At 42.8% G+C, this 19874-nt stretch overlaps 2 protein-coding genes and 1 pseudogene across 4 annotated transcripts in view; 2 read left to right on the top strand and 1 right to left on the bottom strand.

Moving 5' to 3' along the window:
- Positions 1-19874, bottom strand: part of LOC130291441 (myosin-1B-like) — a 188585-nt gene that overhangs the window by 136010 nt on the left and 32701 nt on the right. Inside the window, exons 3-4 of the mRNA XM_056540161.1 lie at positions 18313-18391; positions 6405-6505 (exon numbers count right to left, since the gene is read on the bottom strand). The gene's annotated coding sequence lies outside the window, so the exon portion shown is untranslated. The remainder of the gene's footprint in view (positions 1-6404; positions 6506-18312; positions 18392-19874) is intronic.
- The window catches only part of SLC38A5 (solute carrier family 38 member 5), a 66373-nt gene that overhangs the window by 30471 nt on the left and 16028 nt on the right, over positions 1-19874 (top strand). For all 3 annotated transcript variants that reach the window (XM_056538100.1, XM_056538101.1, XM_056538099.1), the window contains exons 2-4: positions 4539-4619; positions 16516-16691; positions 17037-17118. In XM_056538100.1, the coding sequence (XP_056394075.1) occupies positions 16594-16691; positions 17037-17118 (180 nt within the window). In that variant the 5' untranslated portion in view covers positions 4539-4619; positions 16516-16593. The remainder of the gene's footprint in view (positions 1-4538; positions 4620-16515; positions 16692-17036; positions 17119-19874) is intronic.
- Positions 7883-8042, top strand: LOC130292078 (U2 spliceosomal RNA; annotated as a pseudogene).

Here is a 19874-nt window from a genome sequence, read left to right on the forward strand (position 1 = left end):
AAAAAATCTAAATTTCGTTAAATATTTTTTTTTCCATCACTACTGCATGCTTTTTTTTTTTGTTTTGTTTTTTGGTACCCAACAAATTTAGAAAAAACGTCAAAGGGGCCAAAAATGCAACTTCCACTCAAAGGAAAAAAACACCAGAATAGACAAAAGAAAAAAACGCCAAACACAGGAAAATGCTGTGGCATTTTTTCTGGTGTTTTTTTCTGACGTTTTTTTCTTGCATTCTTGGGCCACAAAAAAAACCAAGTAGAAACTTAGCCTAAGGGTACACACGGGCAGGTTACTCATGTGTTTCCCGTGACAGAATTTCCGCTGTTGAAAATCTTCTGCAGACCCAATTGAGGTCAATGTAATTTGCTGGTGATTTTCTTCTCAGTAATTTCACTGTGGTAAATCCACATTGGGAAAAACACACAACAGAGTGGTTGGCCACGTTTTTGCATACAGCAAAATTAAACGGGCTGTAATGGGATATGATCCTAGCCTCAAATATGGGAAAGGAAGATTGGGCATGTTGAGTACATAAAGGGGTACTACGGTAGAGAACAAATGTTTTCAAATCAACTGGTGTCAGAAAGATATACAGATTTGTAAATTACTTCTTTACAAAAATCTTAAAGGGGTACTCCACTGGAAAACATTTTTTTTTTTTTTTTTTTATCAACTGGTGCCAGGAAGTTAAACAGATTTGAAAATCTTAACCCTTCCAGTATGTTCCAGAGGAAGTTCTTTTCTTTTTGTCTTTTCTGTCTGACCACAGTGCTCTCTACTGACACCTCTGTCCATGTCAGGAACTGTCCTGAGCAAAACCCCATGGCAAACCTATCCTGCTCCAGACAGTTCCTAAAATGGACAGAGGTGTCAGCAGAGAGCACTGTGGTCAGAATGGAAAGGAAATTCAAAAAGAAAATAATTTCCTGTCAAGCATACAGCAGTACTGGAAGAATTTGGATTTTTAATTAGAAGTAATTTACAAATCTTTTAACTTTTTGGCACCAGTTGAGTAAAAAAATATGTTTTCCAGGGGAGCACCTATTTAATCCTTCTAGTACTTATCAGCTGATATATGCTGCAGGGGAAGTTGTGTAGTTCTTTCCAGTCTGACCACAGTGCTCTCTGCTGACACCTCTGTCCGTGTCAGTAACTGTCCAAAGCAGGAGCAAATCCCCATAGCAAACCTCTTCTGTTCTGGACAGTTCCTGACATGGACAGAGGTGTCATGAGAGAGCACTGTGGTAAAACAGGAAAGAACTACACAACTTCCTCTGGAGCATACAGCAGCTGATAAGTACTGGAAGGATTAAGATTTTTAATAAGAAGTAATTTAAGATCTGTATAACTTCCTGGCACCAGTTGATTTAAAAACATTTTTTTTCCTCCGGAGTACACCTTTAAAAAAATGTTTTTATTTACTTTTGCTCCCTGCACTGTGGCTGTTTATGCAATGTTAAAGTTAGGTGCAAGCTCTAGGGGTTGAACCAGCTCCAGGAAAAAAAAATTCTAATCCAAACAAGAAAATAGAAGCAGTCATATAATAGAAGAAGTAAAACAGCAGCACCTACAGACCAGACTTTCCTCAGGAACATGGACAGATGACTTAATGTTTCTTTACAGCAGTGCTCCCCAACCTGTGTCTCTGCAGCTATTGCAAAGCTACAACTTCTATCAAGCCGTGGCAGCCTTCAGGTTGTAGTTTTGAAACAGCTGGAGTGCTATAGGTTGGGGAACATGACCAGCACACACCATCATTATACGGCCATAAATTATCTGATGATCTGAATATTAGCAAATATATATACAGTATACCTAGTTACACTAAACAGAACACCTGGATCTATGTGACTATAGACAACAAACCATAGATATTCCAATATCGAGCCAACTTTTCTTGGTGTCTTGAATTTCTTTGTTCTAAAAAACGTAACACTTGTGTCTTCCTCAATTGGAAATTTGCATATTATTCTTTTATAGTAAAAAAAAAAAACAGATGAAAAAATAACTACAAGAGATGTACAGATCACTGCTGTTAGTGCCCAGAATTACTCTTCTTTTTTTATTGTTTATACCTTATTAACTGAGATGTTGAGCAGCCTCTACTTTTACAACTGGGATACAGAGCAGCCCCTACCCCAATGTTTTCCAACCAGGATGTGTCCAGATGCTGCAAAACTACAACTCCCAGCATGCCCATGCAGCCTTTGATGGGAAGTGTGGTTTTGCAACAGCTGGAGACACCGTGGTTGGGAAACACTGCTGTACGCCATTAGTTGGGATACAGAGCAGCATCTACCCTAATAACTGGAATACAGAGCAGCCTATACCCTAATAACTGGAATACAGAGCAGCCTATACCCTAATAACTGGGATACAGAGCAGCCTATACCCTAATAACTGGAATACAGAGCAGCCTATACCCTAATAACTGGGATACAGAGCAGCCTATACCCTAATAACTGGAATACAGAGCAGCCTATACCCTAATAACTGGGATACAGAGCAGCCTATACCCTAATAACTGGAATACAGAGCAGCCTATACCCTAATAACTGGGATACAGAGCAGCCTATACCCTAATAACTGGGATACAGAGCAGCCTATACCCTAATAACTGGAATACAGAGCAGCCTATACCCTAATAACTGGGATACAGAGCAGCCTATACCCTAATAACTGGAATACAGAGCAGCCTATACCCTAATAACTGGGATACAGAGCAGCCTATACCCTAATAAAGGGAATACAGAGCAGCCTATACCCTAATAACTGGGATACAGAGCAGCCTATACCCTAATAACTGGGATACAGAGCAGCCTATACCCTAATAACTGGAATACAGAGCAGCCTATACCTTAATAACTGGGATACAGAGCAGCCTATACCCTAATAACTGGGATAAAGAGCAGCCTATACTCTAATAACTGGAATACAGAGCAGCCTATACCCTAATAACTGGGATACAGAGCAGCCTATACCCTAATAACTGGGATAAAGAGCAGCCTATACCCTAATAACTGGGATACAGAGCAGCCTATACCCTAATAACTTGGATACAGAGCAGCCTATACCTTAATAACTGGGATACAGAGCAGCCTATACCCTAATAACTGGGATACAGAGCAGCCTATACTATAATAACTGGGATACAGAGCAGCCTCTACCCCAATAAATTACTATCTTCCGTCACAAAATAACGTCCGTTATTAATAATGGACTATAACGGATTAAAACGGATAATGTAAAAATCCCATAGACTATAATGGGATTTTCTAACGGACGTTTAATGGCAGATTTTCGGGGTTTTCATAACGGAACATCAAACGGATCTTTAAAACGGATGAATTTTATAGTGTGAAAGCAGCCTTAGCTGGGATACATAACAGCTTCTACCCTAATTACTGGGATACAGAGCAGCGTCTACCCCATTATCTGGGATACAGAGCGGCTTCTACCGTAATAACTGGGAAACAGAGCGGCTTCTACACCATTAGCTGGGATACAGAGCAGCCTCTACCCCATTAGCTAGGATACAGTACAGCTTCTACCCCATTATCTGGGATACAGAACAGCTTCTACCCCATTATCTAAGATACAGTACAGCTTCTACCCCATTATCTGGGATACAGAACAGCTTCTACCCCATTATCTGGGATACAGAGCAGCTTCTACCCCATTATCTGAAATACAGTACAGCGTCTACCCCATTAGCTGGGATACAGAGTGGCTTCTACCCCATTAGCTGGGATACAGAGCGGCTTCTACCCCATTAGCAGGGATACAGAGCGGCTTCTACCCCATTATCTGGGATACAGAGCGGCTTCTACCCCATTATCTGGGATACAGAGCGGCTTCTACCACATTATCTGGGATACAGAGCGGCTTCTACCCCATTATCTGGGATACAGAGTGGCTTCTACCCCATTATTTGGGATACAGAGCGGCTTCTACCCCATTATCTGGGATACAGAGCGGCTTCTACCCCATTATCTGGGATACAGAGTGGCTTCTACCCCATTGTCTGGGATACAAAACAGCTTCTACCCCATTATCTGGGATACAGAACAGCGTCTACCCCATTATCTGGGATACAGAACAGCTTCTACCCCATTATCTGGCATACAGAACAGCGTCTACCCCATTATCTGGGATACAGAACAGCTTCTATCCCATTATTTGGGATACAGAACAGCTTCTATCCCATTATTTGGGATACAGAACAGCTTCTACCACATTATCTGGCATACAGAGCGGCTTCTGCCACATTATCTGGCATACAGAGCGGCTTCTGCCACATTATCTGGGATACAGAGCGGCTTCTACCCCATTATCTGGGATACAGTACAGCTTCTACCCCATTAGTTTGGACACAGAGCAACTTCTACCCTAACAACTGGAATACAGAGCCGCCTCTGTGCCACTAGGTGATGGTACAGTGTGACACTTGTTGTGTCGCGTGTGTGTGACATTCATGGCCTGTGTGGGGATCTCACAAGTAACTATGAGGTGCTGACTTTATATTTTGTGTATTGCAGGGTAGGATGGAAAAAGTCACTGTCTGCTGTAGAACACTGTAACACCCCATCAGCCTATCACCATCGGGCCGTCCACCACAGGTAAATATACCTTTTCCTTTTTTACACATTTTGTAGAATCTGTATTTTAGGATAGATATTTGTGCACCCCTGACAATATTTTATTTTAAACAAAAAAACATCAGTTTTACTTTCCCAGAAAAGCTGGGTGACAACCATTTCGGGCACCATGACAGCTTCCACAAAGGTTGTCATAGACTGAAAACTAGATTGGGGATGCTTAACCAGGCAAAGTCTGCCATTCAGAAGCCCTAGAAAGTTTGGTGGAAATATAAAGATAAAAGTGAAACATGGGCTGAATGTAAGTTTTGGAAAGAAGAGGACGACTCAAGGACTTTCCATGAATGCACAAACGCGGCTATATTTGCAGGCGCAGTACTGGTGTATAAAAGGCCTCCATTGAACTGACAGGGTAATTGCTGGTCACCGGCATGTCAGGAGCGACTATTATAAGACACAAGGCTTCTTCTTCCTCCCACTGTCCAGAAAACGCCCCACATGCTTATATCTCATGCAAATATTTATTTATGTGAAACATTTTTGTTTGATACTTTTACAAGAGGGCCACTAATCCTAAAATCCAACAGCCTAAAATCTCACTGCTGGTATCGCATCTTTGGGTAGAAATGTTTCTGGAGATTTTCAGCTCTTGACAGATACAGTATGTGCCACTGCATAAAGATTTTCCTGGACTTCCTAATAAAGGGCACTATAGTCACCCTTTCACTCTAGCCTGAAATGGCTGATAGCAGAGAAAAAAAAAAGACAGAAAATTAAGTAAAGCATAAGGGTAGGGTCACATGTGCTGTATTTTGCTGCATATTTGCTGCTGTGTATTTTCCTACCCTTTGAAGTCAATGGGTAGCAGAATCATCTACAGAAAATACAAAGCAAAATTGCGCAGCAAAATTACCCTACCCTAAAGGGGTACTCTGGCGAAAAACATCTTATCCCCTATCTGAAGGATGTCTGATTGCCTGGGTCCTGCCGCTGGGGACCCAGTGATCTCTGGCGCAGGACTACGGCCATCGAGCCACAGAGCAAACTCCGCTTCGTGACGGATGACTGGTGACTACAGCCGCCACGTCCCCTCCATTCATGTCTATGGGAGGAGGCGTGACGCCTACATACTAGCCATCACGCCCCCTCCCATTGACATGAATGGAGGGGTGTGGCATGACCTCACGAACACAGAAGCTCCAAGATTCTGTGTTGATGACGCCGCTGCTGCCAGCCCGGAGATCCCGGGGGTCCCCAGCGGCAGGACCCCCGCCATCAGACATCTTATCCCATATACTTTGGACAGGGGATAAGATGTTTTCACCGGAGCACCCCTTTAAGGTACAAAACATCAGGTTAAACCATCAGATGCATCAATACAACAATTAAAGGGGTATTCTAGACGGATGCAGTTACAGTATCACTGGAAAGGTGATAACTGCTAGATCAGTGTTTCTCAACCAGTGTGCCTCCAGCTGTTGCAAAACTACAACTCCCAGCATGCCCGGACAGCCGAAGGCTGTCCGGGCATGCTGGGAGTTGCAGTTTTGCAAAAGCTGGAGGCACTCTGTTTGGGAAATGTATGATGTATAGGCGCTGTTGTGTTTTGTTCTTTACAACCTTTTAGTCACAGAGTCAAGGCTCATGTGGTACAAATTCTATGCATATCCTGTGCCCACTTCAATACACTCTATTGACTTAGTCCTGGAGAACAAATATCCGTACAACAGAATTTCCCTTTGTACGTCTTTATGTCAGATGCCAAATGATTTAGAAATGGGGTTAGCAGGTCATACAATTACATACCATACAGCAGGCAGTATCTGGGTGCAGTGCCAGGCTGGCAGCAATTTTCTATAATCCGGATATTAATCTTCTCATTTGCAGATGTTTCTAATTCCATATATCTGGGAGGATTCATAAGAGATAAAACAGTAGTTAGAATAAAGATCAAATTACAGAATAGTTTGAGATGAATGTCATCTATACCGTGATGCTCTGCAGCAGTGCTTTATATGTAATTTGTACCATGATGATTTGCAGCAGTGCCATATATGAATGTCATCTGTACCATGATGCTTTGCAGCAGAGCCATATATGAATATCATCTGTACCATGATGCTCTGCAGCAGTGCTATATATGTAATTTGTACCATGATGCTTTGCAGCAGTGCCATATATGAATGTCATCTGTACCATGATGCTTTGCAGCAGTGCCATATATGAATGTCATCTGTACCATGATGCTTTGCAGCAGTGCCATATATGAATGTCATCTGTACCATGATGCTTTGCAGCAGTGCCATATATGAATGTCATCTGTACCATGATGCTTTGCAGCAGTGCCATATATGAATGTCATCTGTACCATGATGCTTTGCAGCAGTGCCATATATGAATGTCATCTGTACCATGATGCTTTGCAGCAGTGCCATATATGAATGTCATCTATACCGTGATGCTCTGCAGCAGTGCTATATATGTAATTTGTACCATGATGCTTTGTAGCAGTGGTATATATGTCATTTGTACCATGATGCTTTGCAGCAGTGCCATATATGAATGTCATCTGTACCATGATGCTTTGCAGCAGTGCCATATATGAATGTCATCTGTACCATGATGCTTTGCAGCAGTGCCATATATGAATGTCATCTGTACCATGATGCTTTGCAGCAGTGCCATATATGAATGTCATCTGTACCATGATGCTTTGCAGCAGTGCCATATATGAATGTCATCTGTACCATGAAGCTTTGCAGCAGTGCCATATATGAATGTCATCTGTACCATGATGCTCTGCAGCAGTGCCATATATGAATGTCATCTGTACCATGATGCTTTGCAGCAGTGCCATATATGAATGTCATCTGTACCATGATGCTTTGCAGCAGTGCCATATATGAATGTCATCTGTACCATGATGCTTTGCAGCAGTGCCATATATGAATGTCATTTGTACCATGATGCTTTGCAGCAGTGCCATATATGAATGTCATCTGTACCATGATGCTTTGCAGCAGTGCCATATATGAATGTCATCTATACCATGATGCTTTGCAGGAGTGCTATATATTAATGTTGTGGTGAGGGTGTGATGAGGGCAGATGGAATTACCCTAGGGGCAGATGGCATTAACCCCTTGTGTTTGTGACGCTAGGGCGTGGTTTATCCTCTACACCACCCAAAGGAATACCGCTGGATCCTGGGCTAGGTACGGGGGCAAATAATGACCCCGACACCAAGTTATGGAACAACGGCAGCTTTACTGAGGCACAGATGTAATCGCTTCTCGGCCTTTTGGCTAAGATCAAGTGTAGTATCTGTTCTTATCAGTTTTCATGCTGGTGGGGATGGGTGCTGCATGGAGGATGCAGGTGTACCAGGGCTTTCCGGGGCTGGTTCTGAGGAATCAGCTCGACGGCTGCCCCGATGTGACCTGTTCCCTCCGGGTCTCGCCATGAGGCTGAGAGGGTCTAGAGCCGAGGTACTTTTGTGCCTCGGGGAGTGGTGACCCCGAGGTGCCGAAACTCACTGGGAGAATAGACTCACTGAGTTGAAGCACGGGCACCATAATCTCTCCACCTTGTGGCACTCACCTCTTGATTCCCGGCCTTCTGGCTAGGATCAGAGAAATTTTTATAGATCCGGCCGGATGTCCGGGCAGTATATCTGCACACATTCACTTATTTATTTCTTTTTTGTCTCACTGTGTCACTTTTTGCGTGTTGTGTGTTCACAGGATTTGTCAGGATGCGGTAGCCCTTCTGGGTGTCCCTCCTGGCGGTCTAGGGGAGGTGTGTGTGGCCATTAGGTTCCGCACCTCCCTGCAAACACCCCGGGTACTCCTGCTTTGGCAGGGTACCTACCGTAATCGGCTCTGCGGGCAGATACCTTGGCCAACGCCAAGGGGGATGCCGGGAGCATTTGTGGTCCCCTAGTAGCTTCGGCGAAAAGGGACATCGAACCTGGAACCTCGCAGGTACCTTTTGGTCCGGAGGCGAAGGGTAAGGTTTGTTGGGGGGCCTCTCTCCTATCGGAGAAGGGCTTGCGATAGACCGCATCCTTTGTGCACGTTTTTTTAGTGTAACATGTTTGCACTTTTTCTTGCACTTTGGGTGAATCGAAAGCACGTTCCTCGGCTTTAGATAAAGAGGCACAGATGTAACAGTCTATACAGCTTGGCTAGGCCCATGGAGGTGACCAGTGATTTCAGAGACCTTAGGGCTTGCTGGGACTTATGGTGGACTTGGACAATTTGGATGCAGACCACGCTGACTTGAGACAAGATGACTTGGACTGACTTGACTATGACAGACTATGACTGACTTCACCCCTTCTGTAGCTTACCAGGCTTTGACTTGACCTGTGGGGCAACGGACTTGAGAATCTGTGGCTGCTTGACTGACTTTAGGCCTCCTCTGGACTCCAGACATACACCCAGGACTTGACCTCACTACAACTCAGCATACAAGAAAGTAAGAGCTAAGAGAGACAACTAGCTCCTCCCCAGGCTTATATGGGGGAGACAAGGAGGGGTCCCATAGGTCACCCTTAGGTCACATGGTCACTGACACCTCACTGTGTTACAATCACATGACATCAGGTTAATCACATGTCAAGTATTCTTAAAGCTATAACACATTATAGGTATATTACAGGAGATAACACACATACAAATGAATATGCAAGGGGGACAGATGCAGGGGGGGGGGGGGGCAGGTGACACTGTATGGAGGCTGCCTGACAGGACAGCAAGGGTACAGGGGTGCATCTCCTTTACTGGGCCACCACAAGCATCTGTACCATGATGCTTTGCAGGAGTGTTATATATGAATGTCATCTGTACCATGATGCTTTGCAGCAGTGCTATATATGAATGTCATCTGTACCATGATGCTTTGCAGCAGTGCTATATATGAATGTCATCTGTACCATGATGCTTTGCAGCAGTGCTATATATATATATATGAGTGTCATCTGTAAAATGATGTCTTGCAGCATAGGCATAAGAAAAAAAATTTTTGAAACAAAACAAAATAAAAAAATTTGCGTCATCATATTGTTATAATGATACATTTTTATTTTGCCATTGATGGAGCTGTGTGAGGGCTTGTTTTCGAGAGGATAAATTGACGATTCCTTTGCAAACATTTTTAGGTATATGCTACTTTTTAAATTTATTTAATTTATACTGCAAGTGAAAACATTTTTTTTTTTTATTTGGGTTGTTGGAGGTAAGCAATGCCAATTAGGTGTAGTTTTCTTATGTTTTTATTTTATTTTATTATAATAGTAAGGGATTTTTTATGTGGATTTTTTTTTATTTAACGTCAAATGCTTTTTTTTTTCTTTTGCTTTTTTTCTTCTATTATTATTATTATTATTATTTTTTATTTTTTACTTTTTACATTGCCACATGGCACCCCATGATCACTTTACAGGGGTGCTGATAGAAAAATGCAGGGAACTCCCCCTGTCACCCTAACTGCTTAGATGAAGTGGTCAGTAGGGTTAGATGGCTGGGATCAAAGTTATCTCTGGCAGCTGGGTAACCTAGAGAATATTTTATTTTACACCGGATTTGTTGGGTTTCTACAGTGAAGGAAAAAGTATTTGATTCCCTGCTGATATTGCATGTTTGCCCACAGACAAAGAAATGACGAGGCTTTAAATTTAATGGTCTTTTTTTTGAACAGGAAGAGGCAAAATAACAACCAAAAAAAAAAACATATCAAATAAGGTATGAATTGATTTGGATTTCGATTTGAAATTTGAACTGATTTGAAATAAGTATTTGACCCCTATCAATCAGCAGGAACTATGGCACCCAGATGTCTTTTAAACAGGAAGGACAGCTGAGATTAGGAGCACTGTCTTAGGATAGGTTCACACTACGTTTTCTCCCATACGGGAGAACGTTTCACTCCGGCCGGCTCATTGAAATGAATTACATACGGGAGCGCATACGAAGGCATACGGGAGCGCGAGGTTTTAGCTCCCCCCTGCCGTATGCGCTCCCGTATGTAATTCATTTCAATGAGCCGGCTGGAGTGAAACGTTCGGTCCGGTCGGCTCATTTTTGCGCCGTATGCGCTTTTACAACTGGACCTAAAACTGTGGTCAACCACGGTTTGAGGTCAGGTCGTAAAAGCGCATACGGCGCAAAAATGAGCCTACTGGACCGAACGTTTCACTCCGGCCGGCTCATTGAAATGAATTACATACGGGAGCGCATACGAAGGCATACGGGAGCGCAAGGTTTTAGCTCCCCCCTGCCGTATGCGCTCCCGTATGGGAGAAAACGTAGTGTGAACCCACCCTTACAGGGAACACTCCTAAATTCAGCTTGTTACCTGCATAAAAGACACCTGTCCACAGAAGAAATCAATCAGATTCAAAACTCTGCACCATGGGGTGATTGAAAGAGCTTTATTGATCATCAGTACAAGAAATACAATAAATTACAATCACACAAACAATACACATCACAATACGGAGCATAGGTTCCCTAAGCTATACATCGCACATCATGCTACACTAACACGCCGCTCAATTCTGAAAGAGAAAAAAAAAAAATTTGAAATAACCAAACAATACAATCTGTGATCGGGGGGAGGGGCATGGGGCTATGGGGGTGGGAAGGGGTGTGGGGCATGAGAAAATATGGGGGTAGGGAGGGGGCGGCTCACAGGGTCAAACTACTGAGCAATAATGTCAGGGGTACATGGGGAAGTAGAGGGGTCTTCACTCCTCTTCTTCATCGACATCGGCTGTCCAAGATTGCATAGTCTCTAAGCAGGCTGTGGATCAACCTGTGGCAGTCCTGGACAGACATGTTCTCCATGTTGATGTTGTTCCTGGCCAGCCATATAGCATCCTTAAAGGGGTACTCCAGCCCTAATACATCTTATCCCCCATCCAAAGGATAGGGGATAAGATGTATGATCACAGGGGTCCCACCGCAATCTGTCATTCCGCACCCACCTTTGTGAGCTCTCCGCAGTGCTGGAGGCTCCGAGTGTGAAGCATGACGACCACGGAGCAGAGTATCGTATCTGGCCCCGTGGTCGTCACGCTTCACACTCCTTTGGATAGGGGATACGATGTATTATGGCCGGACTACCCCTTTAGAACAGTTCATAAGGTGCCAGGCCTTCTAGATGGCCTCCACGTCGTGGACCCCTGGGACAGACCGTAAAGCACAGAATGGTACGATAGGCTGTCCCTGAGTACAAAGGGGGAGATTTATCAAAACCTGTGCAGAGGAAAAGTTGACCAGTTGCCCATAGCAACCAATCAGATAGCTTCTTTCATTTTTACAGGCCTCTTTAAAAATAAAAGAAGCAATCTGATTGGTTGCTATGGGCAGCTGGCACACTTACCCTCTGCACAAGTTTTGATAAATCTCTCCCAGAGTCTCTAAGTTCAAGTTCCAGGGGGTTCAACTGACCCAGTGCAATAAGGCACTGGGGCAGTACCGGGTTCTGCACAGGTCGTGGGCATGCATGAACAACCTCAAAGACAGTCCTCCCTTAATGGCCATCCAACCTCATGGCTAAGACCAAAGAGCTGCCCAGGAATGTCAGGGACAAGATTGTAGATCTACACAAGGCGGGAATGAGCTACAAGACCATCGCCAAACAACTTGGTGAGAAGTTTACCATAGTTGGGGCAATTATTGGCAATGGAAAAAAACACAAAATAACAGTCAATCTCCCTCGGTCGGGGGCTCTATGTAAGATCTTATATTGTGGAGTTTCAATTATCATGAGGCAAGTAATCAGCCCAGAAATACACAGGAGGGTTCCTTATCAAATATGTCAAGGCAGCTGGGACCATAGTGACCAAGAATACCACAAAGGACTGAAATCCTGTAGCATCCCAAAGTCCCCTGCTCAAGAAAGCACATGTACAGGCCCATCTGAAGTTTGCCAATGAACCTCTGAATCATTCAATCTTGTCCCCGACTTCCTTGGACAGCTCTTTGGTCTTGGCCATGGTGGAGAGTTTGGAATCTGATTGATTGATTGATTGACTGCCTTTAAGTGAGTGCTCCTAATCTCAGCTTGTTTCCTGTTTAAAAAACACCTAGGAGATAGAAATCTTGCTGATTGATAGGTGGACAAATGCTTGTGCAATACTTGAGTAAAATGCAATTCATAACTTATTCGAAATGCGTTTTTTCTGTATTTTTTTTGCTGTTATTCTGTCTTTTACTGTTCAAATAAACAGACTATTAAAATTATAGACTGATAATATTTCAGTGGGCAAATGTACAAATTCAGCAGGGAAAACAATCATTTGTGTCTGTGAGTCCTGTCTGCCTCACCCATACAGAAAGTTTGGCATATATACAAACTCATCAATCACTGTGTATAGGCGGGGATACAGCAGGACTCACGGGTTTTCTTTACAAGTCCTGGCAGCACCTACACAATTTTTTTTATGTGAAAACATAGAATTCAATAAAAGAAAACTATATATCCAAACATAGTGTCTCTTGCTCTATGTCATGCCATTCAGCTGGTTGTTGTTCACGTTTATAAAAAAAAAAAAAGCTGCGTGGCAGCTAATATGGCCGCTATTAAAGAGAACACAGACGGTCTCATTCAACTTTTTTCTAGAGTTCTGTGTATAAGGCTGCTTACAGAACTTGAAGCAAATTATTATATAAATGACACGTTGAGCAGCAGTCATGGGATTCATATCTGCTTTGCTATCGTGTTGTTTAACTTCTGGTTAAAAAGTCCTTGCATCGATGCAGGCGTGTATTTTTAGAAGTGTAACCGTATATAGCAACTCCGTCCTCCCAGACACCTGCACAACACTGAAGAAGAACATGGAGTTCAGTAACTCTCACAGGAAGGCTATCTTTTAACACTAGTTAACAACACGGCACACCATCGTTTGCTCCAGGTGTCGCCAAACTACAACTCTCATCATGCCCAAAATGTAATGCTTAAAGGGGTACTCCAATGGAAAATATTTTTTTTAAATCAACTGGGGCCAGAGAGTTAAACAGATCTGTAAATTACTTCTATATAAAAATATTAATCCTTCCAGTACTTATCAACTGCTGTATGCTCCACCGGAAGTTCTTTTATTTTTGAATTTATTTCCTGCCTGACCACAGTGCTCTCTGCTGACACCTCTGTCCATGTCAGGAACTGTCCAGAGCAGTATGGGTTTGCTATGGGGATTTTCTCCTGCTCTGGACAGTTCCTGACATGGACAGAGGTGTCAGCAGAGAGCACTGTGGTCAGACTGGAAAGAAATTAAAAAAGAAAAGAACTTCCTCTGGAGCATACAGCAGCTGATATGTACTGGAAAGATTAAGATTTTTATATATAAGTAATTTACAAATCTGCTTATGTACCCCTTTAAAGTAAAGGAAGTAAAATCCAGTTTCTCTTACTTACTTTTCAGTGGAGATCAAGCAGGTTTATTGCCAGTGACAGATCTTATTAGGGATTTATATTCACCTTACTTATGTGGGGGAATTTATCAAGGGTATGGTTTTACACATTAGGGTAGGGTCACCCCTAACGTATACGGAGCGTATTTCATGATGCGCAAAATCTTCTCTTATGAGCAGACACACAGGGCTACCTGCGACAGCCCTGTGTTTGCAGTAGGGTTTGGAGGCGGGGCTAGCTTGTAGACTTGTCTGTGACACGCAGCCCAGTCTGCAAACTTTACCGCACACACAGGGCTGCCGCAGATATGTAGGTATACGCAGGGTTTTCCTGCTGTGCAGTGGAACTTATATACACTGCTCAACAAAATAAAGGGAACACTAAGATAACACTTGTGCTGACAACAAAATCTCATAAAAATGAATGTGCTGACAACAAAATCTCACAAAAATGATCAATGGAAATCAAATTTATGGATATCAAAATGGAAAATCCCACTACAGGCTGATCCAACTTTGATGTAATGTCCTTAAGACAAGTCACAATGAGGCTCAGTAGTGTGTGTGGCCTCCACGTGCCCGTATGACCTCCCTACAACGCCTGGGCATGATCCTGATGAGGTGGAGGATGGTCTCCTGAGGGATATCCTCCCAGACCTGGACTAAAGCATCCGCCAACTCCTGGACAGTCTGTGGTGCAACAACATGATGTTCCAGATGTGCTCAATTGGATTCAGGTCTGGGGAACAGGTGGGCCAGTCCATAGCATCAATGCCTTTGTCTTGCAGGAACTGCTGACACACTCCAGCCACATGAGGTCTAGCATTGTCTTGTATTAGGAGGAACCCAGAGCCAAGCGCACCAGCAAATGGTCTCACAAGGGGTCAGAGGACCTCATCTCGGTACCTAATGGCAGTCAGGCTACCTCTGGCAAGCACATGGAGGGCTGTGCGGCCCCCCAAAGAAATGCCACCCCGCACTATTACTTACCCACCACCAAACCGGTCATGCTGGAGGATGTTGCTGGCAGCAGAACGTTCTCCCCGGCATCTCCAGACTCTGTCACATCTGTCACATGTGCTCAGTGTGAACCTGCTTTCATCTGTAAAGAGCACAGAGCGCCAGTGGCAAATTTGCCAATCTTGGTGTTCTCTGGCAAATGCCAAACGTCCTGCACGGTGTTGGGCTGTAAGCATAACCCCCACCTGTGGACGTCGGGCCCTCATACCACCCCCATGGAGTCTGTTTCTGGCCGTTTGAGTGGACGCATGCACATTTGTGGCCTGCTGGAGATCATTTTGCAGGGCTCTGGCAGTACTCCTCCTGCTCCTCCTTGCACAAAGGCGGAGGTAGCGGTCCTGGTGCTGGGTTGTTGCCCTCCTAAGGATCCTCCACATCTCCTGATGTACTGGCCTGTCTCCTGGTAGCGTCTCCATGTTCTGGACACTACGCTGACAGACACAGCAAATCTTCTTGCCACAGCTCGCATTGATGTGCCATCCTGGAGGAGCTGCACTACCTGAGCCCCTTGTGTGGGTTGTAGACTGCGTATCAAGCTACCACTAGAGTGAAAGCACTGCCAGCATTCAAAAGTGACCAAAACCTCAGCCAGGAAGCATAGGAACTGAGAAGTGGTCTGTGGTCACCTCCTGCAGAACCACTCCTGTATTGGGGGTGCCTTGCTAATTGCCTATTATTTCCACCTGTTGTCTGTTCCATTTGCACAACAGCATGTGAAATTGATTGTCAATCAATGTTGCTTCCTGAGTGGACAGTGTGATTTCACAGAAGTGCCATTGACTTGGAGTTACATTGTGTTGTTTAAGTGTTCCCTTTATTTTTTTGAGGAGTGTATATTTATATGCTACGTATGGTCCTACCCTTTGTATTTTGTGTGGTGGTAATGTGCACCAAATTGCTTAAATGGTTCCATGTCAAGTGATAAATATGGTGCTAGTATACACATTGAGGGCTTTGCGGCAAATCGCACATGATAAATTCATGACTACTGCAAAAAGTTAACCAGATGATGGCATAGCTACAAAATGAAAAGCTGCAATGAAATAAATGTCTCTGGACAGCAACTGTGACAAATCTTGCGACAAATTAAAAATTAGTGTAAAAATTCATAATAAAATAGATAAATAGGTAAAATCGCCACAATAATAAAGCCAACACATTTTAGATTTTTACATTTGTTAAGTCAATGTTGGATTGTGCTTATAACCCAAAATATATTTGTCACTAAACATTAAACCAGTGATTCCCAACTAGTGTGCCTCCAGCTGTAGCAAAACTACAACCTCCAGCATGTCCAGACAGCCGGGCATGCTGAGAGTTGTAGTTGTGCAACATCTGGAGGCACCCTGGCTGGTTGCATTAGACCCAACAGATAAGTTAGTATACAGCTCATGGAAACATAAAAATGTAGCGTATGAACACATGCGTAAGTAATGCTTCATGTTTACTCATTAAAGATTCCTTCTGTCACCTCGGTAGGATCACTGCTCCATACCATCTCAACACGAATCGTCCTTTGTGTCATCAGTTCATTAATAAAGGTGTCGGGTGTTCAGTATGGAAATGGAGAAATTGGCGGATGGTGAAGATTCTCTTATGTTGAACGGAAGTGTTTCGGAAAGCTTGAACACAGACAGAGTAACGCTAGAGGAGGGGTAAGAGAAGACTTGATCTCATATAATTAGACCAGTGTTTCCAAATCAGGGGGCCTCCAGCTGTTGCAAAATACAACTCCCAGCATGCCCGGATAGCTAAGGTCAGGGCATGCTGAGAATATTAGGGTTGAACAACTGGAGGCCCCCTGGTTGGGAAACACTGGATTAGACCAATGGCTGTACCCATTATGTGCTCTAGTATTTTCAAAGGTGTCATCTTGAATTTTACATTTTGGATTCTGCCTTGTGACAAACAGTAGCACATTTCATTGTGCCTCAGGTAGATGGTGGTGAGAGGACAGGTGTTCTTCATGTGATTAGCCATCTATATATGTTTTATTGCAGATATGAGGCAGATGAACCAGTCAGCCAGGAGCAGGAGGGATTCCTGCAACATGTATCGAGTCAGAAAACCCAGTTTACTGATGTGAGTATTGACTTCTTTATAAAAGATTACCTGTCATGATCTTGATAAACTTTTTAACCCTCCCACTTCATCATCATAAACAACCCCCGGCCTTTATTTTTATTATTTTGTAGTTTTCTACCTTGATATTGAGCTGTATATTCTGCTCTGTCTCAGCCAGCTTCCCACCAGGCATTACATCATCTGAAGCCGTACAGGGGAGAACTTCCTCCCTTACTCTGCTATGCTGATCTGAACACAGCCTAGAGCAGTTTAGTGTGTGATGGGCTGTGATTGGCTGAGACTGCACCCCCCCCCCTTTCAGCTCTGTGCACGGAATTCTACAGTGTGTCAGCCCTGCCCAGCAGCTGCAAAAGGAGCAGAAATATTCAGCACTGTGCACTGAAAGCATGACTTTACAGCAATGTTTCCCAACTAGGGTGCTCCAGCTGTTGCAAGACTACAACTCCGAGCATGCCTGGACAACCTTTGGCTCTATACACAATGCTGAGCTGAGGTCCCACCTGCATCTCCTAACTTTGGTCTCTGCTGCAGGAGACCATCTGCTAGCAGGACTGCAGGCAGGACCAGAAAGAGGACCCCTGGTGGACACACTTTTAGGAGTTAATTTAACATAAAGTTACAACATTTTATTAAGGAGTATATTAGAAAAGTACCGTAATTCAAATAGGCTAATCTCTAAAATATATTGAATTTCATTGATGGTGACAGGTACCATTTAAATGAGGTCACTTTATACTGGCAATTTTCTGCATCTATGTTTTAAGTAAACAAAAAGCTTGACATTGGGAACAGCAAATTCTGTTTTTAGCTAAACAGCCAAGATATTTGAGAAAGACAACAAGTTGTCTTTTAATTTTAAATAAAGAATGCATTTAATATATAAATAAAGAATGCATTTAATATATAAATAAAGAATGCATTTAATATATGTAAGTATCATTAGTAACCTTATTCAGTATACTATGAAATCTGGCAATGAAATATATTTTCACAACTTCGCCAGAAAGCATGATATGATTTCACATGCGTGTCAGAAGTCAAAGAACGTCAGCAAAGACTTCTATATAGAGGTCTGAGATCTTCTAAACAATCTCAACATAAGATGATACATTTGTTGTCTATGATATGTTTTAATAGGGTCTTTCCATTTTACAGTATAAAGTAATGGCATATTAAGATGGGAATACTCACTTTAAAGCAACAGGCTGCATATGGTGTCCTTTTTCCTTTGCTATTCACTTTTCTTCAATTGTCCGAAAGGATCTGAAGACTTTAAAAAATAGTGGTTCAGACTAATCAAACTACATTATATCATTCAAGTCAAAAAGATCTGTATCAGTGGCACTTCCTTTCATCTACCCTTCCTTGCAGCAGCCACCAGCCATCATCTACAACTAAATGTGGGATATCCAGAGGTGCAAATCTCATCAGCCATCCATGTCATATACATAGGATATGCCATCAAAGTTTCTCATCAAATACTTTAAGATGCTCAATGAAAATATAGTAAACTTTATAACTAAGTCATTACAAAGTAAAGATGAAGACCGTACGTTCTTGATGGAAAATACAATCTATATACAGTAAAAAAAAAAAAAAAAAAATGAACTTTTCAATAATCCTGCTTTCATATTAGAAGGGTTTTCTGGCCTTGTTTGCAATCCCGGGAACATTGGGTCTTACCTTGTCACGTTTACCTGAATTATCCATGTATATGGGACATTACCGAGTCTCTCTCTCTATTCCCTAGTATTCTGTTTTATTTTTGCTGACCTATACTAATTGGTATGGACTGTCGACATGGTGGGCAATAAGACGATCATCTGTTAGATTTACCTGTTTTATACGTTTGGACTCCTTTTTCTCTTTGGAATATAACTTTACATTTCCTATGTACTATGGATTTTATTTGTTGTATTTCTTGTATTAAAAAAATGTAAAAAAAAAATTCCTTGAACACAGAGGGGTTTTCTGAGACTAAATGAATAGCCTATCCTTAGGATAGGTCAACATTATTAAATTGGTGGGGGTGTGCACTCTCAGCTCTCTCTCCTTTATATTCAGCTATTTGAAGGGGGTGAAGTGCCATTTCCCCCTTATGTTTTCCCAGCTGTAGCCTTGTACTTTAGTAGCTGTGCCTGGTATAGGTGAAGGTTTGAAGAGCCATCACTGATCAGGTCCCAGATAAAAATCCTTATAGGGTTACTTATCAGCTGCTGTATGCTCTAGAGAAAGTTGTTCTTTCCAGTCTGACTGCAGTGCTCTCTGCTGCCACCTCTGTCCATATCAGAAGTAGGAGCAAATCCCCATAGCTAATTTCTCCTGTTCTGGACAGTTCCTGACATGGGCAGAGAAGGCAGCAGAGAGCACAGTGGTCAGACAGAAAAGAACTACACAACTTCTTCTGGAGCATACCGCAGCTGATAAGTACTGGAAGGATTAAGATTTTTAAACAAAAGTCATTTACAAATCTGTATAACTTTCTGGCACCAGTTGTACCCCTTTAAAGGGGTACTCTGGTGGAAAACATTTTTATTTATTTTTTTTATCAACTGGTGCCAAAAAGTTAAACAGATTTGTAAATTACTTCTTTTAAAAAATCTTCACCCTTCCAGTACTTTTTAAGAGCTGTATGCTACAGAGAAAATTATTTTCTTTTTTAATTTCTTTTTTGTCTTGTCCACAGTGCTCTCTGCTGACACCTGATGCCCATATCAGGAACTGTCCAGAGCAGGAGAAAATCCCCATAGCAA

The sequence above is a fragment of the Hyla sarda genome, chromosome 9 (assembly GCF_029499605.1).
Source record: "Hyla sarda isolate aHylSar1 chromosome 9, aHylSar1.hap1, whole genome shotgun sequence".
In the NCBI taxonomy this organism is placed as follows: Eukaryota; Metazoa; Chordata; class Amphibia; order Anura; family Hylidae; genus Hyla; species Hyla sarda.